The 24,193-nt window shown below is 41.6% G+C and overlaps 1 protein-coding gene across 3 annotated transcripts in view; it reads right to left on the bottom strand.

Moving 5' to 3' along the window:
- The window catches only part of STK39 (serine/threonine kinase 39), a 319,217-nt gene that overhangs the window by 122,818 nt on the left and 172,206 nt on the right, over positions 1-24,193 (bottom strand). For 2 of the 3 annotated variants that reach the window (XR_009740264.1, XM_061436130.1), the window contains exons 11-13: positions 19,854-20,000; positions 6,333-6,455; positions 6,203-6,232 (exon numbers count right to left, since the gene is read on the bottom strand). Coding sequence is in view for 2 of the 3 variants with exons in the window: in XM_061436130.1 (XP_061292114.1) it covers positions 6,203-6,232; positions 6,333-6,455; positions 19,854-20,000 (300 nt within the window). In the remaining variant the exon portion in view is untranslated. The remainder of the gene's footprint in view (positions 1-6,202; positions 6,233-6,332; positions 6,456-19,853; positions 20,001-24,193) is intronic. The other variant, XM_061436142.1, reaches the window with a different exon arrangement.

Below are 24,193 nucleotides of genomic sequence, written 5' to 3'. Positions count from 1 at the left end.
AGGTCCATCTCCCGCCCTGACACTTACTCCTGGGCCATCAGGAGCACTGAGAACTACTTAGCTGGACTGGGGGCTGGAACCCCACGCATACCACATAGCCTCACTGTGTAGGTATAACCCTGCATGTGAGAAAAAAACCAGTCTGCAGCCCCCACTGGTATACGAAGCATGCAGAGATGTACAGGAGTGGTGGAGAGAGGGTGTCCCTGCACAAAATCTCTTCCTTGACAACCAACTCTAGTCTGCTAGAGCTCACCACCAAAGATCCCATTCTATTAGTTTAGGGCATGACTTCTGGGTATACATTTTCAAATGTCAAAACTTACAAGAAAGCTAACACATTAAGCAGCTGTCATTCATTAACAGTAAAATATATATTTGTCTAATGAGCTTTTTTTTCTTTTTTGCTTTTAAACAGTTCGCTTTAAGATGGACACTTGAGAAAATGAGTGTTTTTATAGGAAGAGCAAAGAAAAATCATAGATTAATACTGGACACAGCCCCGGAGCCAGGACTCTGGGACTGAATGAAAGAGGAAAAGATCTTGGAAAGGAGAGAAAAAAGTGACCACATCCGTTTTTCTAATTTTTCATAGTCTCTGTCTAATCTTCTCATTTTCTGTTTTTAACAAGGCCATAGCTAAATGCAATGTGTTACCCTGGATTGGATCCTGAGACAGAAAAGGGATGTCAGTGGATAAACCAGTGAAATTCAAATAAAATCTGAGATTTGGCAGACAATAACGCAGCACTGACATGACTCAGCGACTAAACGATGACAAACAAAAGATCACTGATGAGTTTAAGTTGTGACCAACGTACCAAGGCTACAAAAAAAATTAACAGTGAAAGAACACAGAGGAGGAATGGATGAGAACTCCAAACTATCTTTGCAAGTTTTCTGTAAACCTAAAATCACTCCAAAGCAAAAGGTTTATTCTCAGAAATACAGAAGACTAATTTTAGCCACAACTAGTTAGAAAGCCAGTCACCTGCAAAAAGAACACCTTTTAGGAAGTGATATCATAAAAACATCAAGTTAAAGCCAGCTGTGATGACTACGGCTCGGTACAATCAATTTGGAGGGAGAAATCAAATCTTGGCCTCCCACGACAAATGGATATAAGACCAACAACATGAGAGCGGACAGGCTTTTGGAAAATGCAATGTCATCAGAAGTAATTTTAAAAAGCTAAAGGCAGTTTTAACAATCATCCAGTGATGCAATGAATTTAGCTTTTACATGGTGTCTAAGCTGTGGTGCAACTCACTTACCCGAAATCCACACCAAATGTATTTTCTCTTCAGAACGAAATATCAGAGTTTGGAAACGATGAACCTAGCCTAGACTCCATGACAAAATTCTTCAATATACCTGCTGTGGGCCCTACAGAGCTTCTGTCATCAAATCTGCCCACTTGGCATCATTGCTTTCAATCATTAAGAAACGAGGACAACTTTCCCAAAAGGATGTCTGAAGGGTCACAGTTGTTTGGGAGGAGGGAGGCTTGTTTGAGACTTCTAATAGGCAGTTATTTAAAACAAATCTTCAGGGACGTGGAGCACACAACCTTCCTGGATTCCAGTCTGGACTTCTGAATTCAGAGCAGCTGGTGTGGTTTTCCTAGTCAGTGGTCCTTGATCCTAGTTAGCCACATGTCAGAATCACGCGAGCAGCTTTTTATAAATCAGAATTGCCCCGGACATCATTCCAAACCACCAAATTGTAATTTGATTTGCTGGGTCTAGGGATCTGCATTTTTAAAGCTCTCAGTTTTTCTGATATGGAGCCAGGATTGCAAATCATGTTTTCATGTCACCTAACATATGAATTATTTACTTACTACAAATTAATAATTAATAGTAGGTGACTAAAACTTTGCAAGGCTATTTCTAAAAAACCAAGTTAGGGACACACTAGGACCAATTTCTCACTGAGTCTGGCTATAAATCTCAGTAGATAAGTGGTGTAACTCTGCAACTTGACAGTTTATACCAGAATGTCTCATCTCCAAATACGGCCCAGTACCAGGCACATCTACCAGTGTCCCTCTGGCAAATACCCAACTCTGGCCTTCTCGATTTTCTCCAACTAATGCTATTAATAACTGGACATTCTGTCTTATGCTTCCCGGGAAGCCAAAGAGTCCCTCACAAAACCAGCATTTCTAAAATGCCCCTCATCTATTACAGCATCTCAATCTAAATAGGGAATTACTAAGATTACTTTCTCTAAACTTCAGCTCGATTATAAAACGTTTTCTGTCTCTTCCTCCCTTTCTCATCTATTCATAAATACGATAGAAGTATTCAGACATTTGTTTAATGTTTGATTTTCAGTACATGGGTATCTATGTCACCAGCAAAAATGTACAGCACACCTACCTGATGCTAAGGGAAAACAGGAATAAAATACCACCCCAGGCACCCAGTGGCTTATAGTCAAGTAAACAACTCAACTGCAATTTAAATGATAAGTATTACTGAAAAGCTTATTAACATGTAAAGACAGTGGCATTTCAATGTACCATTTAGTACAGACTAAGCGTTTTCCCTCTAAAAGATGTTTAAAGGTAAATGGTACACAGTCTGAGACTGTATATAGCTTTTCCCCCCCAGTTTTATTGAGGTATAGATGACAAGATATTTAGCATGACACAGCTTTTGATAATAGCAGCTATAAAAATCCAAAGTCAGCAGATTCTATCACAATTTTGTGTACTTATGCTTTATTTATATGTGCACTCCTCAAAATGCATACACAAAAAATGTTAATGGAATATAGTCTGTAATAGCAACCTCAATGTTCTCACCAAGAAAGAAATGGTTAAACCACTGTGATATGGAATACCCCTCAGCAGTTAAAAATAATGAGGCAATTCTATAGCAAGTACTGTGGAAAGATTTCCAAGATATAAGGCAAGATGCAACACTTTATAGTTTTTATGATCTTAATGTTTTTAAAATGATATGCTAGATTTCTTTACATACATATTTGTATGTGAACAAACAAGAAAAGTTCTGGAAGAAAACAGTGCAAACTGATAACCTCTGGAAAGACAGGACAGTCACAGGGGTCTGAGGGGCAGCAAGATAAAATGGTCCTTTAGAGTTATTTCTCTTTAATTCTCCCATACCTTTTACAAGTCTTCATGTCCCTCTCAATAAGGCCTACACAGACCCACACATTTAAAATCATAAACTCCGACCATACCATACCTCACCCTCTACCCTATTTGATTTTTTCCCCATTACTCTTATTCCATTGTAACAAACCACATAATTTACTTATGAACACTACTGGATATAATTTATCTACTCCCACCAGAATGGAGGCTTCACAAGGACTCTGTTTTCCTCACTGACATATCCCCCAGTGCCTACTAAAACAGTGCACATCAAACAGTGCACATCATATGCTCATTACACATATTTACTATATCATTTATATTTATATAATTTACTTATATTTGTTGAATATATTCAACAATTTCAATTTCCTTTATAATAAATTAAAAAATAGCTTTTGCTTCACATCCAAACAGCAATTTGGCGTGACTGGCAAATCACAGGGCTACCTTAATTAAAAGCTAAAAGGACACAGGAACCATCATTGGAGAGAATGAACACAGCACATGATACTGAAATGTTAGCCCTGCCAAAAGCAAATAAACAAACAACAAAAAAAAGAAACAAACAAAAATGGTGGAAGTTGTGTAACAGCAGGTGGAGCTGGTGATTTCTAAAGTTTGGTAGGAGTGTTTACATCCAAACTAATGTATACTTTCACAGAAATAAGCCTATCTTGAAGGCTGAGCGCCAAAGAATTGATGCTTTTGAACTGTGGTGTTGGAGAAGACTCTTGAGAGTCCCTTGGACTGCAAGGAGATCCAACCAGTCCATTCTGAAGGAGATCGGCCCTGGGATTTCTTTGGAAGGAATGATGCTAAAGCTGAAACTCCAGTACTTTGGCCACCTCATGCGAAGAGTTGACTCATCGGAAAAGACTCTGATGCTGGGAGGGATTGGGGGCAGGAGGAGAAGGGGATGATAGAGGATGAGATGGCTGGATGGCATCACTGACTCGATGGACGTGAGTCTGAGTGAACTCCCGGAGTTGGTGATGGACAGGGAGGCCTGGCGTGCTGTGATTCATGGGGTCGCAAAGAGTCAGACACGACTGAGCGACTGATCTGATCTGATACACTTCCTTAATTATGCCCAAGTTCCCAGGATGGGCACAGATGCCACTGGGAAATCAAATGAGTCTAGATACAGTGAAGTGCCCAGGACTTCAAATCCCACTCAAGAAGGTTAATGCTTAATGACAAACTGACAGCATGCCATACACCGCTCTCTTTCCTGGCTACAAAGACAACACAGTTGCCAAAAAGATATTGCTTTTATTCAAATAACAGATCAGTTTTCAGAGCAATTTCAACAAGCACATAGTAAGATATTCTCAAAGTAAACTTAACAAATCCTCATGAAGAAAGAAATGCTAGGTTTCTAGATAGTATATCTAGATAGATATCTAGAAAGTACCCATCTGTCTGTACTAGTAAGGCGTGACTACAGTGAATACCATCCAAAGAAGATGTCCTACAGTGAACCAATAACGAATGATTTTTGAGTCAAGAATGCTATCGAATCAAGTTACTGTGTTCTATTTCTAGGGAGAACTGACACTTCTTGTTCACAGAAACTCTTAGTTGAAAAACCTTGATCGGCACTTCACTCTAGATAAACAGAAAAGTGGGCAAGAAGAAGGCAGAGTTCATGACAACAGGTCAAGATCATTCCAAAAACATGGCAGGATATGTGTGTGGCCAGTGTGTCCTTCTATGAGACTTACCACCATCTATGTAACTTCCTTGATCAAAGCTTATATTTTATGTCTAAAATAGATTCATTCATATGATAAATAAAGGGGGAAACAGGATCTGAAGGAGTTACCAATAGGAGGCAGGCCCATCAATGAGACATGAGAAGGGAAAGAATGGCTTGTGTCTCTGATGTTCTCTTCTTAGATGGTCCGTCTGGTTATTTCCACTTAAAGCACAATGCTAAGATTTACTCCTTTTAATTAAAAGGAAATGTCTGCTAAATTTAGAGAGTTGGAATGGATATCATGTGTAACCCAAAGTCTTCAGTTTTCTTACTGAGAATATATTAATTACTAGCTTTGTAAATATTTGGAGCTATTTAAATGTGTTCAAACTTCCTCTAGGAGAATTAGCAAGTTCTCTGAACTACAGTCATCATTAGTCATTAGGATAATTAACCAGTGGAGGAAATAAAGTTAATCAAAAGATAACCAGTTCTCAAAGCTGCTGCTGCTGCTGCTAAGTCGCTTCAGTCGTGTCCAACTCTGTGCAATCCCATAAACGGCAGCCCACCAGGCTTCCCAGTCCCTGGGATTCTCCAGGCAAGAACACTGGAGTGGGTTGCCATTTCCTTCTCCAACACGTGAAAGTGAAGTCGCTCAGTCATATCCAACTCTAGTGACCCCATGGACTGCAGCCCACTAGGCTTCTCCATCCATGGGATTTTCCAGGCAAAAGTACTGGAGTGGGGTGCCATTGCCCTCTCCGAGTTCTCAAAGGGAAGAGGATAAAAGAGTGTGTATTGCCTACTAAGTTGCCCAGAAGACTTAAAAATTAAGACCAACAAATTCAACCTAGAGTTTCTAGCCATCTGAATATTTTGCTTTATGGTAAACCAAAAATCAAGGAGAAATTTTCCTGTATGCCTACTCTGTTTCCTAAGTGACATAAGAATTTAAGATTAAGTGAGCAACTAATTTGTGCTAAGAACCCCACTGAGTGCTTTATTAAGTGATTTTATCAGTCTCACAGCAATTCAATAAGTACTGTGATCACCACCATTTGACAGAGTAAGAAGCTGAAGTTCAGAGAGTATAGCAATCTGCCCCAATATACACAGCTCCAAAGTATTGGATTGGCCAAAATATTCTGTTGGATTTTTCCATAAGATGTTATGGAAAAACCCGAATGAAGTTTTTGGCCAACCCAATAAGTCAGAAGGCATGAAGATTTGCCGAGTTTATGTGCCTCTTTTTTTCCTATACCACAAAAACAAAATTCTGAAGGTTCTTCCCCAAACAGCTCAGACTCTAATACTGGCAGGCAGAGGTAAAGGCGAGAGAGGAGGCAAAGAACTAAATAAGTAACCACACTCACCTCTGGATTTTCTTCTTTTACTCTTCGTGACTGTAAAACAAATACATATTTATTAATACATACATGCCTCAAGAAAATCACAAAAATAAAAGTTGACACAAGTCAGCTAACCATCATCAATGTGACCTACCTTTTCTTGAGAAAAGGCTGCTTTCCCTTCTTCACTTTTCTCATCCATCTCGTCGTCGCTCCACTCCCAGTCACCGTCTTCGGTTTTATGAAGGTGACCGCTTGACCCTGGAACTCGTCTCACCTGGATCAAAAGAAATCCACTCAAAGCTTCACCAGTCGAAAGTGAACAGTGCTTGCGAGTGCTGCCACTTGAGTCACAAAGCATACACCGACCCTGAAAATAACCTCAGTGGTTATGAATTCAGGGGTAACTAGCAAGGAGTGCCCCCAAAAGCCACCCACAGCCACCCACTCGCATCCTCTATCCAAAGATACTGTTTCTTGAAATGAGTTACTAAATGTGTGTAGAACAAAATATTTTGGAAGAGTACCACACATGTCAGCCATGAAGGATCAAACCCTTTTTTCACTCTGGCTTCAGTTCATATTTTATGAATCACTACACAGGAAAGGCCACAAGGGAGGTTTCAAAATTGCTTAAGGAAATGCATGCATGCATGCAAACAGACTGTTGATTAAGAGAAGGTGAGGGACCTGGGCAGCCACTAGCCTAAGGCACCTGCCATCTACAACCTACATCACAAAAGCAAGTACCCCTCTATTGCCACCTTGCTCTTTTTCGGAATCTGACATCACGATTGTTTTCCCAGGATTCTGCCCAACCTACTTGAGCAAAACAAAACAGTACTATTCTTAACACACCTTATAGCCCTTTTGAGGCCTGTGAGATTGCTAGGAACACAGCAAGATAATCAGCAACTACGTCAGATGACCTTAATAGATAACAATCTATTATATCTATAAAAACTAGATAGCAATTAGCTCAAAAATATAGAGATGTGGTCCATGCGGGTATGCTTTCCTAGTGTCTGTGTTTGAAAAGGCAAAACTTTTCAAAGGAGAGGATGACTGAGAATAATGAGCCTCTGACCAAAGTAATTTGCTTTAAAAAAAAAAAACACACTCAGATCTATTTAAACTAAGCAATGTAGCAAGTGAACATAATAACCTGTGGTCCGTCAATTCAGAGAAGCCACAAGTGAAAAAAAAAAAAAACCAAAACTTTGGAGACTATCCAGTCAAACCCCCTCATTTCACAGATGGGAGAACAAAGGCCCAGAAGTGACCCAAGATCACACAGGTATAAGGACAAAATGAAAACGCCCATTCAAATTCAATTCTTTCTATGCCAGTGAATAGTAACTGTGAAAAAGCAGCTATCTAAAAATGTTCTTGGAAGACTTTGAAAGAGTATGACATGAGGAAAGACTATTTTCCATAATAGAACCTATTCACTTTTACTGTGGGAAGTTCATGAGTCCCACGGGAACTAGCACAGACTTCAGACGTAAAGCAAGCATTTACACGCGTTGGATCAATGTGAAGTCATAAACAATGCAGACTTGGGGGTGGGTTCGATTTGAAGGCATTACCATGTGGTTCCTGTACAAGCAAGCCTGATCACTTTGTCTTGAGCTGCAACATGGAAACTTGAAAAACTACCAAAAGGTTCTTACTCATAATCACAAACGGTTATGCTCAATTTTTAAAAAAAAAAAAATTTTTCTCCACTTCAAAAATTTTTTTTCTAATTCACCTTCAAAACACTTAGCACTTAGTAAAACTCCTTCTGTGCTTGGCATATATATTTTTCCACTTGCATTCTGAGTCACTGGAAAGACCTATTTAATGATAGTGATTTTAATGATGCTCATAGATGTTGGCAAAGTACTGCAGAAAAGATGCTGAAATGCACTTCAGGATTTTCAGAACAGATTGCTCATTTTAAAGCTATATCAAAGAAAGGGATAACAAGAAAATTTTCTGTTGACGTATACAGTAAAATTAATTATTTTCTTAGCAACACTAATCATGATGAGAGCAACAGAGGAAAATCTGTTAATGACTACATTAAAAGAAAGCATTTAAAGCCACATCTACTACAAAACATACTATTAAGAAGTGAGAAGACAAGTAAAATTGTGGATCATAAACAGAAAAATACCTTCATTCAGACTGTAAAACTCAAACATGGTTGACAATTACTAACATTCACATGCTCATTTAAAAGAGCATACCACGGAAATCTCTCTGAAAGCAGCCAGATAGTACAGCTTCCCACCCTAAAATTCAGTTGATGTTCAGGTCCCTCTCATTCTACATTTAGAAAATCTGTCCATTTTGTTTCTACAAGAGGCATCCAACTACAGACAATAAAATGGCCAGCTTCTATTTCATTTTAGAACCCTGTCTCCCTCCTCTTGGTTTTATTTGCTGGAAGAGCAAAAGATAAAGCAAAATGTCTAGGATTATAGCCTCGGATACTGAAAGAAATGGTGGCGTTGGCCTTTAAGCAATAAACAGTGATTAAACAAATGGAATGCAGAAATTAGGACAGAGAACAATTAAAAAATCTATGTAGCATAAAATGTTCGTATAGTGTAGCAAGAATAAGAACACAAATATATTCCTTAAGGATGTTATCTTGGTTTACTGGAAAGGAAAAAACTCTAAGCATAATTTGAAACCCAGGTTTCACGGTGTAGTTATATGACACTGACCTCTAAGGAAGAGACCAGAAAGCAATTTTACAAAGTTACAGCCTTGTAGGGAGTTTGTAAGGATGACAGGAAACTTGGAGGTCTTAGAGGTCTTTAGAGTTAAGGCGACTAAGTTTCACATAGTTTAAACAGTTTTTTGTTTTTTTTTTAATATATTAGGGAACTGAAGACTAATCTACAAAACAGATGCTTCAAAAATCAAAATGTGTAAAAGCTTCTATCTCGCCCCATTCCTTACAATGATGAAAATGGAGGTTACTCACCTTTAGAACAATGCTTGCATGCCAGTTACATTGTTCTTATTCTATTAAATGGCCCACTCACTTAGTAAAGCCAAGAGGTGACTGAATGAAATTTTTCCTCTGTCAGGGGTTTAAAAAATAACCCGATGATTCTCAGAGAAATGAGCTCAATTTAAGTCATAGCTAGAGGTATTCATAAGCTCACAAACTCCTCAGGTCAGAGCTGGCAACAGCGAGGTTAGACAAGCCTTTACATGCAATAACATTCATTGCCCAAACTGGGAATAAAATACAACAGAGCAGTTCTATTTATACCAAACCTCTGGGAAGGAAAGTGATATTATTTTCTCTTTCTCAAAACAGTATTTTTATGAAAATCCATTAAAGAAATGAAGTTATAATTCCCACAAAAAATAGGTCAGGCTCCACCAGACAGAGGGAACAAGAGTGTGGTTCCCAGGCCAGTTCTTGTGGCCATGGGGTCGGGTGTCAGAAGCAGAGCTACGACAGATTGGCTAGGGAGAGGGAATGGCAGCGACAAGCGAAACAGTCCCTGGAGCTGCCTGACTCATCTTGCCAGGGTTGCTGCTCGGAACAGGAGCTTTCTATAAATACCAGGACCTCCATACAGTATCTCAAATTGCCACCTGGCTCCAGACATAAAAACAGGAGGAAGCATGGGTACAGGAGCATACAAGAAAGCCAACGGAAGCACTTTCTGCACAAGGTGTTAAATGTTAGAAATGGAGGTATGTTTCTCTAACAAACTCCTGAATAAAGGATGAACGTGACCCAAAGAAACCCAGTTTATTCCAGTTTGTCTTAGAGACACTGGCCAGCTGCTTACAGTGCCACAGTAACTCCTCCAGGAGTGGATTTGGGGATCTCCTTGGAATGATTTTCCTGCCCCTGGAAATTGTGTATTCCACTTCCCCTTCACTGGCTGGACAAACTGCCTGCCCCACTGCAGCCTGAACCCAAGAACTCGTCTCACATCCACACACCGAGAATACTCTGGGCATGGCAGAAAACAACACTCAGTAACTTTTCTCTTACCAGGCATTCTACTAACCAGACCTAGAAAACATGCTTCTAATCTACTGTTACTTATAATGTCCCTGAGGCAAGGCCAAGCAAACAAAAGAGCCTTCCAAATCTTCAAAAATTAAAATTAAACTCACCAAATTTTCAGTAGTAAATAGTTTACTGTCCCCACAGCTTATACTCCGACATTTCCCCTGAGCCCACCAGCTCTCCGGCACCTCCATCCCATGCCTACTGCCTGGCCTCCCTGTGCTCTTGGGCCCTCTGTCCTCTTCTGCCTCTCCCATCAGTCCCTCCTGGCTTCTCCCCTATCATAGAAAGCCTGGAGGCCACAGCTGACGCTCTTGATGCTGCACGTATTAGCCCCCGATGCCCTCGTGCCCACTCCTGGCCAACCCACACCTGGAGGAAAGCTGCGGGCTCAGCCCGAGCCAATGGAACGGAGGCACACTGCCTGGAGCCATCACAGGTGATCGGTGGTGCTCCTGGCTGACACAGTCCAGCTGCAACCTTGCCCCTCGCCCCCAGACGAGCAGCAACAGCATCATCTAGAAAGGCTGAATCTTGGGCCCCAAGCCAGACCCACCAATCAGAATCTTCCTTCCTGCAAACTCGGGTGATTGACAAGGCACGCAGGTTGGAGAAGCGCCTTGCCCACTGTTGTTCTAGTCTGTCTCACCAGCCCTTGATACCAGCTGTTACACATATAACAAAAGTGACTGTGCACCTGAAACATATTAACGGATTTAAGTCACTCCCAGGTGTAAAGAATCTGCCTGCCAATGCAGGGCACTCAGGTTCAATCCCTGTGTCAAGAACATGCCCTGGAGGAGCATGCCACCGTTTTTGCCTGGAGAATCCCATGGAGAGAGGAGCCTGGTGGGCTACAGTCCACAGGGTCACAAACAGCTGGACACGACTGAAGCGACTTAGCATATCATAGGAGTATTTACACAAAGGAAAACTGGAAAATAGTACAAATTAGGCATTGAACTCCCCACTTAAGGCCAAAATAGGAGTTCTCAAGGTTTACAAGCACACCACTGATCAAAAGACTCAGCTCATGGAAACACTGTAAAATTTGATGACATTTCACGTGAATTTAGTAGTTCACATGAATTTAGTAATAATTCCTGAGAATACTTTGATTTACAATGGCAAATATCTCAATTTTATGATATAAGCCTCTCACATTTCACCTTTAAAAGCAACACACTAATTGATTTTTACGTACCAAACATTAGTAATATACTTTACTGGAAGGACGGGGATGTAGAAAACTATCTTAATATTTCTCAAACTGACACCTATGGCTTGGGATAACATTTCTTATGAAAGCATCATGAGGAAACACAGAGGGATATATATTTTTTAAAATGCAGACAGAAGTGAAAAGGGTATCCTCTGAAAAACTGTTTTACATGATACAAAAAACTGGTTTTTTGATGGTTATTGCCAATACTGAAAGTCAAAGCCTAGATAATACTGTTGATACAAAGTAAGAAAGGAAAACTGTGTACTTCTAAATGAAATATTTTATATAAATTGTTTAAGTTATATATAACTATACTAATCCATTATTATAAGTAGATATTTTATTTCATCTATTTCCATAAATGCTCGTAAGTTCAAACTGACCAGAAAACTCTTTTTTTTCCTAATTTTAGATTCAGAAAATAAAGTATCACAATAGTTTCAAGATTCCTTTATATTTAGGAATACATGATAAACTTTACAAACAGGATCATAAATTTTACCTGTGATTGATTTTCCTGCAAAATAGAAATAAAGATCCTTCTCGTTAAAGCATGAAGTGAGGTCCTCGAACTTTCTGTAATTATTAGTATGACAACAGATCAAATTTAAATTTAAATGTCATGGAAAAAATAATATTCATTTTATTTATAACAATTTGGAACTTTAATTATCCAATAGGATATTTGGGAAAAGTAAAATGTGAAAAATGCAGAACTACTGGCCTAGTTGACATTTCTGCCTGTACCTTCTAATACACACAAGTATTATTTCTACTACGCATGTGTATGCATGTGTTTGTATATACATATAAAGTTTATGCATGGGGCATTCACTGGATAACAAGACATTTTTAAAATAAAATTCCATTTTGACTTAAAAAAGTCAAACTTCCCTACCCCTGTCATTTTGACCAAAGGGCACAGTCATTTAAGGTTCCTAACATGACGCCTGGCACATAAACAGCCAAGACATGACAGGTGCTATTATCGTGACTACACTTCATCTTTCTCACAACCCGAATCTATCAAACACTATATTCTGCAAAGTTTACCTCCTCAGCTGCCACTGTGCTGGATGACAGGGCCCCTTCAACGTTGACCTCTTGTCTCTCCTATTAAAACAAACTGCTAATTCATCTTCTGGCCTCTAAACTCTTACTATTTTATCCTTCATATTGCCATGAGTCATAGACTAGAACTTTCTCCAAAAGAAAAAAACACAAGAGCTCACTGTAGCCTACAGAATGAGTTCAGTCTCTCCATAACCTTGCCCCAAATTAGTTTTCCAAGACTTACTTCCCGCCATATTCAATCAGACACCCACAACCCAGTTTTATACAAATTAAATAACTTCACAACTCTACTTTTTATATCACATATATATCTCAGCCTGATCTGCCCTTTCAAAATTTCTACTTACTTCTTTTCTTCTAACTTAAGAAGTGTCGGCCAATTCTCCCAATTGGTATTTCGTCTGCACCTTTATATCATTCTACTCTGTGTTACATATAACAGGTGACATACTGAACTGTATACTCCTGCAGGGCAGAGAACAAGCCTCAGCCTTTTAAAAGAACCACTTATTTTCTCATTCAGTCAACAAAGTCTTATTTAATACCTGCCTGGTGACAAGTTCTAGACAAAAGATGAATAAAATCAAAGCCTACACCTTGGAGTAGTCCACACTCCAGAGATGGACAGACATTTAAGCTAATAATTTCAATAAAATGTGAATGCTATGTAACCAAGATGTGAATGCTGTGAGATCTCAGGAGAGAGGATGACTACCTGTGGAGCTCACCAGGCAGAGGAAGTAAAGACCTTATCCCACCCAGTGGGAAGGTAGGGCATGAAAAGCAGAGCCAGTAGGGAGCTGGGTGGTCTGGACAGGACCTGCCCCGCCCCCCCAGAGGGAGAGCCCAGGATAGAAGACTGCTGCCACAGGAAGGTAGCCAGTGTTGCCAGAATTTCCAATTCTTCCAGAGAAGTGGATAGCTTGGGTTTTTATGTGAATGCTCCTTTTTTTTTTTTTTTCACGTTAACACGTTTATGTCAAGTGAAAGTAAAATTCTTCTACACAGCCTAAAAATGATGTGTCTGTGGGACAAATCTGGCCCGTGACAGGCAGCCTCTGTGGTCCAGCAAGTCAAGGGGCTTGGAATTCAGACAGTGGAGAAGCACAGAGGCTTTCCAGTGGCTATGGGGGTAAGGGGAGTGTGGAATCTGGACTTCTGAAAGCAGAGCAGACGTACGGGGACTTGAGGGTGACCACGGCCGGAAAGAAAAGAAGCAGTGGTAATGGTTCCCGGTATTACTAGCATATCACTGCTGCTGCTGCTGCTAAGTCGCTTCAGTCGTGACGGCATAGATGGCATAGACGGCAGCCCAGCAGGCTCCCCTGTCCCTGGGATTCTCCAGGCAAGAACACTGGAGTGGGTTGCCATTTCCTTCTCCAATGCATGAAAGTGAAAAGTGAAAGTGAAGTCGCTCAGCCGTGTCCGACTCTTAGCAACCCCATGAACTGCGGCCTACCAGGCTCTTCCGTCCATGGGATTTTCCAGGCAAGAGTACTGGAGTGGGGTATCACTAGCCACACCCAAACTAGGCAACTTAAAGTAACAACAATCCCAGCAGCCCAGGGGCAGTCAGACCGGCTTCCTTGGTGCCTGGGGTACTAGCAAAAGTGCTTCCCCTCTGACCCTACTTCTGGAATTCCTGACACGCAAGATAATGGAAGATGAAGAAAAGACTTGTTTTAAGAAGGCCATCAGTGAGAGCTTACAGGAAAGTGAGAAGCTTATTACTGGATGCTAGAGGATGAGACGACCCTGCTGTGCAGTGACAGAGTTTGGCAAAGCTGATATCTATGGTAAAGCAGGAACAGAAATGGATCTAATGATCTAGCAGAAGACATTTCCAGGCAGAGAGCTTAAAGGGACACCTGGGTTCTGCTTGCTGCCTGTGATAAATCATGAATTGAGAGATGAGCGAAAGGACTCACTGTTAAACACAAACCGGTTTCTCATCCACAGACTCTCTAGACATCCAGCAAGTCTCAAACCCAGCCCCGGCTTCAGAGCAAAGATCAAATTCAGGCTGTGACCAGTGACACTCTGTTAAGACTTTAGAAAGATCTAAGGTGATGCTTCCTGGAAGCTTTTAAACAGACCTAAGGCTTTCTAAGCTTCCCAAGTGGTGCAGCAGTAAAGAATCCACCTGCCAATGCAGGAGATGCAGGAGACATGGGTTCGATTCCTGGAGAAGGAAAGGGCAACCCATTCCAGTATTCTTGCCTGGAAAATTTCATGGACAGAGAAGCCTGGCAGGCTACAGTCCCTGGGGTCACAGGGCTTACACAACAGAACACACACGCATATACACATACATCAGGCTTTCTAAAGATCTTAAGAGCAGACCTTGTAGAATCTCTGCGTTACACAATAAGCCTTCTGAGAATCCTAAGGGTGTGGTCTGCCAGTGTCACAAGGAGTCCAAGGTAGACAAAGCATCTTGAGGTCATGACTTCTGTCTAATACGTGAACCTATCAACATTCAAGAAAATCCACAGTTTTACAGATACTTGTACTGTGAAATTACTGCCAGGTTAGATTATAACAAAGAGTACAAAATGAAAACAGCATTCAGATCCCAAAACTTTTAGGGCCAGGAAAGTCTGAGAAGGCTACTCAGCTACAAACATTGACTCCTTCAGAAAAATGAAGGGTCACTTAAAAAGCAGAAGCAAGAGCCCAGAGCATGGAGCCGAGAGACAAACAGAACCCTCATAGAGGTACAGGCAACAGGCCAAATTTCACATCTGTCGTGGGCCCAGGGCCTCTGGTTTTCCCACTTCGGCACAGGCCTTTAAGAAGCCTGCCCTCCTACTTTGTTCTGGCTGTGTGTCAGGAAGATGACTGGGACAAGGCCCTTGACTTTGGGCCTGAGCCTGAAGCCATAAGACAAGACTTCTGGAGAGTCTTGGAAACCCAAGAGTATATTTTGCATGTGGGAGGTATGTGGATTTTTGTGGCCAGAGGGTAGACCAGGGCAGGGCAGGTTTCCCCCCACCCCCGAAGATGCCCATAATAACACCTCCTGATCCAAGTGTTCTTCCAGAATCCTTCCAGCCCCACTATCAAGAGATGGAGTCCAGTGCCCCCTTCTTACACCTGGGTGGGTCTTTGCCTTGCCCATAACCAACAGAGTCAAGTGCCAGAGAAGGTGATGTGGTTTCCACCGAGCTCAGTGGAATACAAGCAGAGGATGCTGCAGTCACCGTATAGGCAGTATAGTGCAGGCAGCCCTGAGGCCTCCATGCTGCAGGCAGGAGAACCCATGAGGAGAGGGCTTGACCACCTGACTGCAGCTGCACGGGACCAGAAAGCAGCCTGCTCAGACTTCTCCGAACCCCTGACCCACCAAAGCATGTTAAAACGACTTATTGTCTGAAGCTTCTATAGATAACCAGAATAAGGATGTTGATGAGGTTATTTATGGAATTTCATTTCCATTTTTTTTATAGTCAGGAATTCTTTAAAACTTTGTAGGTCATATTTGATATCCTATGAGTGTGTGTGTGTGTGTGTGCGTGCACACGCATGTGCGTGTTCAGTCGTGTCTGACTCTTTGAGCCCCTGTGGACTGCAGTCCACCAGGCTCCTCTGTCCGTGGAATTTTCCCAGTGAGAATGCTGGAGTGGGGTGCCATGTCCTCCTCCAGGGGATCTTCCCAACCCAGGGATTGAACTCATGTCTCCTGCATTGGCAGGTGGATTCTTTACCACTGGGCCACCAGGGAAGTCATTTGATACCCCTTCCCATGACAAATAACATGCTCTACCATGCTTTGCTTCTTGGTCAGTGTTTTCTGACTGTGGATTTTCTGAGCAACTAAACACTCAGATTTTAATTTATACTTCCACATTTTTTTTCTGTCTGACTATGTTATTACTTATTAAAATACCAAGAAGAAAAAAGTCCATTTCTATCAATTATAGACAAGTGGCTCCAGCTAAATCTTGGCCCTTTTGCCAGTGATCTGCATTACTTTTTTTTGACCTCTTGGAATTCAATGTTTACCTAGTTCTGCTAAAATTTGGCATTCTCTTTTTCCAGAATGTAAAAGGATAACAAAGGAATGAGAATATTAAAATGTTCTATAGGCAATTGGAAGAGATTCTAGAGAAACAGAGACTCTTATAATTCAATAATAACAATTCAAAACACTAAGCTAGATCAGTGAAGGACACACGTATAGCAACTTCCTTATAATGCTTTAACATTTTCTAATGTGAAAGAATCAAATCTGATAAATGCTGCTTTTTGGATAATGGAACTTTGTAACTTCGGAAATCCAACTTGAAAGGGCAATGCTGTGAAAGAGAATGTTCTGGAAGCAGGAAGGGAGCTATTCTGAAGAAGCAGCACAAAACAAGAAGTAATTAGATTTCTTGTTCAGTTTTAGTCCTATCAAACCTCCAATATGGCATTTCCCCAAGACAGGGTGACAAAGAACAATGAGAACAGCTAGCAGCCAAGAAAGCAGCATCCAATTTTGCAACTATTGTCTTTGAGAACGAACACTCCTGCTGGAATGGGTGCCAAGCTGATCTGTGATTTCAGCTAATGAAGAAAACAATGGCAACGTTCTGTCCTGGTGAGACAAATAACATAGATGAGAAAACACACATCATATAAAACCAAAGGGTAAAAAGGGAGAATAAACGTTTAGCAGCGGAGCAGAGCCGAAGATGCTCTGGATACAGCAGTGAGTTACCAAGTTAACTTAATTGCAGGGGAAGGAGGCATGGGAATGAGAAAGAAGAGCACACAGCTAACAGCATACTGCTCCAGGCAGGCGGCAGAAAGGACCGTGAAAACCAGGAGAACCGTAACAAGCATCAGAGACACACTGTGATGGTCGGGTTTAGGTGTCGACTTGGCTATGCCACCAGTTATTCAATCAAACACTAATGTAGGCACTGCCGTGAAGACACAGTAGACATAATGAAAGTCCATGATTGTCTTTAACCGCAGGGAAATTATACCTTGATAACCTGGGTGGGCCTGATTCAGTCCCTGACAGGCCTGAACAGTTGAGCTAGGGCTTCTCTGAAGAAGAAATTGCAACGCCTGTGGACAATAGCTTTGGCCATGCCCAAGAGTTGTGGCCTGCTCTTCCTATCCTTCAACCCTATAGGCTCTACTCCTTAATTATGTCAGACTATTTCTTGCGATAAATCTCTTTACCTTCCTGGTTCTGTTTCTCTGGTTGAAGCCTGACTGATACACTAAATCCAGCAGCCTCACAGTGGTATTAAAAAATAAAAGGCAAACTAGCTAGCAGAAGAGCAGTGCCAACAAGAGCATCCACTGGGTTTTGGTAATGGCGCATGTTAACATCTCCAAATGAAACAGAAAGAGAGCTGAATAGAACGGACGATGAGAAGAAAAATAACTAAGATGGACTGGATGATCGTAACTTACTGCAGACTGTGGACTGGATTCCAACCTTGTACAGACAGCCAACATAAAGATCAGGGGTGAGTTACCCGTTAAACACCATTCATGTGAACTCTGAGTGGTACAAGCAATGCTAGCACCTTGAAAAATGTTCTGCCAAGACCTAAATTTGCTTAGGGATTAACAATCCGTGAAAGATACTCAAGTGCATTTGAGTCTGGTAGAATGGAAACTCATCCAGACTCAGCAACTGTTATATAGGATGCAATATAGAAAATATTTGTCATATAATTTCACCAAAGTATCTGCTTAAAAATATACACATCCATACAAACATTTCTGAATAACTTTTAGATGTCAGTGCCAAAGAGTTCCTTCACAACAATTATGACTAACTGCCCTAAAGATACATTCCAGCTAATACTCAGCTTAAAGTTCCTAATTAAATAGCAGTAATAGGGAGGGATTGGGGGCAGGAGGAGAAGGGGACGACAGAGGATGAGATGGCTGGATGGCATCACCAACTCAATGGATGTGAGTCTGAGTGAACTCCGGGAGTTGGTGATGGACAGGGAGGCCTGGTGTGCTGCAATTCATGGGGTCACAAAGAGTCAGATGTGACTGAATGACTGAACTGAACTGAATAGGTTCTCTGAAAAAGTAGATCCCTACACAGATTTCCAGCATGCTCTCCATTACCGAGGATGAAGTCGTCTTATGGTGAGATACATGATATACCTCTTTTGTGTGGGGAAAGAAAAGGAATGGGAAAGAGTTGCTATCTCTATTGGTCACCAGCAGAACTTTACAGTTTCTCACTGTTTATCAGGGCGTGAGGCTCAAATGGAGGTATGTTTATTCTTTCTGGTTGTAAACTAAATACAACATCATATTGTAAAATATTATGCACCCAACAGCAAGTATCAAATAGATCATCAAAACACAAGAAGACGCTAGTAGAACAGAGTACTCATCACTGTTGAACATAAGAAGGAGGTTCGCATATATACATTTCTCGATGCATCTGCATATGCACAGAGCATTTCCAGAAGAACTTATTAGGACTTGGTGATGGCTCTGAATTGAGAGAGGGACTTCTTTTCACTGGGTCATGTACATTAAGGAACCCCAATATATATCACCCATGCCCCGCCCAACCCAGTTCTGAACTAATTTAGAAGTATGACCAGTAAGTTCGGGTGGGGGGCGGTCAAAACATCACCCTTTTTACAAAGGTGATAACTTGAGAATGTGGCTTAAATGTTGAGCCACCAGCCTTCCTTGATGAACGACCCCTGGATTTAGACAAGACTTACCTATCCTGTCCCCAGCAAGCACGTCCAGCGCATTCCGACCTCCCCCAGGCAGGGCCACGGTGACTGACCAATAGCACCTCTCTATGAGCAGTCCAGCTCCCTCAGAAAGGGAGGGCAAGGGGCTGGGCCACACGTGCCCACTTCCTCCCTCCAAACTCACCAATCAGATACACTGCTAGGTAGAGACAGGCCAAGAATGTTTTGCTCACCCCACGAGCAGTGAAGAAACATTCCCTCTGCCTCTTCCTCTTTTGGCATCATTTGTAATTTTATCATTATTATGTACAATGCTGTCAGTCAAAAATCAGGTATTTAAAAATTAAAGATATACATACCTCTTGTTAAAAAATGCAAACAGAATTCTTTTTATTAAAAAAATAATAATAAAACAGAAAGTAAAAGTAACCACCTCCTACCTCAAAACAATATTCAAAGATATGACTTTTCTAAGAGGGGAGGAAGTGATAGTAAGATGAGCTACTAAATTGTTAAGAACGAAAATGATGAAACCTTCTAAAATCTTGATGTGACCATGAGGTCAACTTATGGTTCACCTGCATTTGCCACAATATGTGTACCATTTAGGATTTCCAACATTTTTTTGATTTTTATGCAACGAATTCTGGAATGAAGACTCACCATTAAAGTCCTGGTCTGGTCAATGAAACAACCATCAAACTTTCGACCACATAGGGCGTGTGATGACAATACACAGGGCGTGTAATGACAGGAGCTGGTGCTTTTTAGTACTCTGCCTTTACACTTCTCTCCACCAGATGGATGAGTCTGTGTTTGTTACAGAGTAATGGATTCTGTTGTTTTTGTTAATCTGCTTAACCTGGTATCTTGCTACAAAATCCAAAGATACTAAGAAGATGTTCTAACATGCATGACAATTTGGAGCTCTGAAAGCACATGCCCTGGGGGTAAGACACAGTTCAATATATTCTGAGTCCTCACATTTAGAGTATCTTGTGTTTTGTTGTTGTCTAGTTGCTAAGTTGTGTCTGACTTTTTGTGACCCCGTGGACTATAGCATGCCAGGCTTCTCTGTCCTTCACAATCTCCTGGAGTTTCTCAAACTCTTATCCATTGAGTTTTTGGTGACGGCTAACTAATATGTGTTTGTTAAATGAGTGAATAACATTTTCCTGCTGCCTGAAAAAAATTTTCCAAAGCAAACTTTGTATCAGGAGGAACTTCTCCCCATACTTCTCTCACCATTGCCCCTGGAGAAGGAAGTCAGAAGCTGCAGATACAGCACCACAGGGATCTTGAAGGGATATGAGGGGAGGGGCAAGTTAAGATCCCATTACATCCTGAAATCCTTTTAGCTTCTCACATCCATAATCCCTAGAGTCAGAGCACACTTGAAATTTGCTGCAATGAACACAAAATCCAGCTCTGGGAACCACCACTCAATACAGACTGCTAACAGGTAACAGACACTTAAAACTTGTTAGTTGGATGCATGAATGAATAAGCCACACTTGGCTAAAACACACAGACACAGGTTCTGGGCCAGATCATCTCAACTTGCAACTCAAAGGCATTTTACCATGTCCTTAGACAGCTACTACCCTTTGCCATCAGGGACCCTGTTGTTGTGGTGACATGATTAACAGACAAGTCTGAGGAAGCTAGGGCTTCCCTGGTGGCTCAGATGGTAAAGGATCTGCCTGCAATGTGGAAGACCAGGTTCTGATCTCTGGGTTAGGAAGATCCCCTGGAAAGGAAACGGCAACCCACTCCAGTATTCTGGCCTGGAGAATCCCATGGACAGAGGAGCCTGGTGGGCTACAGTCCACAGCGTTGCAAAGAGTCAGACACGACTGAACAACTAACACTTCACTTCACATGAGGAAGCTAAAGGGCTTAATTTATTCTACCAGTTTAAGCAAAGCAGCAGCTGCTGTCAAGAAAACTCTGGGCTTTTCTCTAAGCATCTGAAGATCCTGAGAGGAAAAGCATGGTTATAATCGTCAAATAAAAGCAAAGTGGATGATCAAAATGGATGGGCCCATCTGCCTCAGAGACGACGTATTAATGTCTTGCTGTGCTGGGAATAATTCAAAGAAGCAAACAAGTCTGTGGTGGTTCACTGCAATTATGTCCCCTTTGTGATGGACTCCATTCCCTATCCTTGTGTCTGCAAAGGGCAGAGACTTCAGATGGGAGTTTAGTTATGAAAAAAAAAAAAAGTACATACGCAGCACTGACTTGCACTTTGGGTTGAAAGAGTGAAGAATCTGATTCCAGCTCAAAATTGAACTGATTAGAGAAAAGAGCCAACAATGACATCATAAGGTCTCTATGTGAAAATATGCCTGCTATTGAAATCTCTACTTGCTCCCATTCCAGCTGTCTTTACAAACCACCCCACCCAAGTTGTTATCTCAGTCAAAAGTCTCAAAAACGTAACAGGGGGCAAGGAATCCCCCGCATGGTTACTTCCACAGGTGGCTGAAGCCTCTGAGGAGGACAAGACAGGAACTGCCCAGACCACCGCCCGAGTACCAGGTGGTCGGTCAGTCAGTCAGTCACCATGAGTTGCTCAGTGTGTCTGACTCTTGGCAACCCCACAGACTGTAGCCCACTAGGCTCCTCCATCCCCAGGCAAGAATACTGGAGTGGGTTGCCATTTTCTTCTCCAGGGGATCTTCCCAACCCAGGGGTCAAACCCTGATCTTCTACATTGCAGGCAGATTCTTTACAGTCTGAGCCACCAGAGAAGCCCTCCTGGGTGGTGGGGTGTGTCAGCCACAATGGCACAGTCTAACAGCAGTGCAGTACTCCTTGATTCGAGGGTCAGAAAGGCAAAAACCTTGTCACTCTATGTGTGGAAAGAGTACTGGTGTCCACAGACGTGTCAAAATCAAATAAGCAGCAGACCTTCAACTCCCTCCTGTTCCTGGCTTCTACATTTTACTACATTCACTTTTAAGTCTTTTTTTTTTTTTTTTAAACTGGAACTGCCCTGCCACTGAGATTTCATCTTTACACTCTAACTCTTTATGCTTCAGTATTCTGAAAGCAAATCTCAGACTTCAGATCATTTTACCTGTAAATACTTCAGCACACATCTCTAATAGAGAAGGACATTTTAAAACACGATCATGACGTTTTCACAAACAACAAAATCACCAATGATTTCTCAGGAGAATTAAGTTATCAGTCTATGTTGATTCTTATCCCACTGTCTCCAAAATGTCTTTTCAGCTTATTTATTCAAAACAACATCTAAACAAGACCCACATGTGATCCATACTCTTAAATCTGTAATAGTTCTCATTAGGGTTTTGCTTAAAAGCCAGCCATCATAACCATTTAAGTAGGCTCTGACTTAGATGGAAAGAGCCTGTTTTCTTATTGCTAACAAGGAACACCCACCACCTCCAGAGGGAGAATACTCACTTCCTTTATATCACTGGGAAAATTAATTCTCAGTAATAACTGAAAGCTACGATGAAGGTTCCAGTGTAAAAATGCTCCAGACAGGAGTTTTATTTCTGGGGCAAAGTCTCAACTGTGTTTCAATTCAGGGTAGAAAAGGGCCATAAATTCTATTTTTGTCAATTCAGTACTAAGAAGAGGCTGTCAGAGCAGTAAAGTAAGTTACATAGATTTCCCTGCAATAGATTCGGAAAAACTATATATTCTAATTCTTGTATTTGCCAAAGACAACACTGTCCAACTACCGAATTTAAATAGAAACCAAGATACATAATGGTTGTATATTCTCATGGGGTTAACTTTAAAAAAAAAAAAATTGGAACTTCAGCTTCCTTAGTTAGGGCTAGATGGGGGCCACATGGTGAAATATAAATGAGTTTGACAAGTAATCCAAGCCTAACTATGGGATCTGATGTTCTTCTAAGGATCCAAACCTCTCATCACATCTGCTAATTGGTAGTAAAACGAAGTATATGTAGATGCCATCATTGTTTTTCTTTTCCTGCCTAATGCCACTAAGAGTCCAGTGGCTAACCTGGAAGACAGCTAAGACTGGAAAGGTGGAAGGCACTCAGAAAATGGATCATTAATGCTTGAGGCAAGAGGCTCTGCACATGTGCAGGAGCCATGCCCTGGGATTTGTTCTGCACGCTGGTCTCAGCCATTGCTCTTGTGCTCAGCATGTCCATGTTTCTCTCTCCAGGCCACACCCTCCCGTGATCTGCAGATACAGACCCTGGTCTACTCTCCCTCCATTTGAGACGAGACATCCCACAAGGTTTACCACATTCTAAACATTTGGTGTCATTCCCAGCAAAGGTTTCCTACCTGCCAAACTCAACATCAGAAAGGAAGTCAACCTCAGCTTTTCCTGACATCTCCTCCTCTCCCTTCCCACCCTCTCAAGCTCCATCTTCATGGAAACCTTGCAAATCCTCAGTTCCGTCCAAGTATCTCCTGCTTCCAAGTATCTACCTTTATCCTCCACTGATTCTCACCTGGACTAAACACCAGCCTTCCAACCTGGCTGCTGCAGCCAGTCTTGCTCCTAAACCACTGTCCACAATGCGGCCAGGATGGTTTTCCTAAAGGCAAACTAGATCATTGCACATCTCTTCTTAAATTCTTTTTATTTATTTATTTTTGGCTGCACTGCAGGGGCTTGTGGGATCTTATTATAATAATAGTCCCCCAACTGGGGACTGAACCCAGGCCGCGGCAGTAAAAACACTGAGTCTGAAACACTGGACCACCAGGGAATTCCCTCTCTGCTTAAATTCTTATCAAAAGTTCCCCAAAGCTGGCAGGGGGTGGGGGGAGGGAGGCAAAAAACGCAAAAACCTAAACTCCTCATCAAGACACATAAGACATTTTTTGTTCTGGCTCTTATCCACCCCTCCAACTTTCCTCGACTTCAATCACACAAACAATTTTGCTCTTCCAATACATTTTCAAGCATTTGCCCAGGAAGGCTCCCCACCTGAGATAAGCTACCTTGCTGACTGGCAAAAGAACACACATCCTCC

Source organism: Bos javanicus, chromosome 2, assembly GCF_032452875.1.
Source record: "Bos javanicus breed banteng chromosome 2, ARS-OSU_banteng_1.0, whole genome shotgun sequence".
Classification (NCBI taxonomy): Eukaryota; Metazoa; Chordata; class Mammalia; order Artiodactyla; family Bovidae; genus Bos; species Bos javanicus.
Note: the sequence above shows the minus strand (reverse complement) of the source record. Positions and strands in the feature narration are given on the sequence as shown.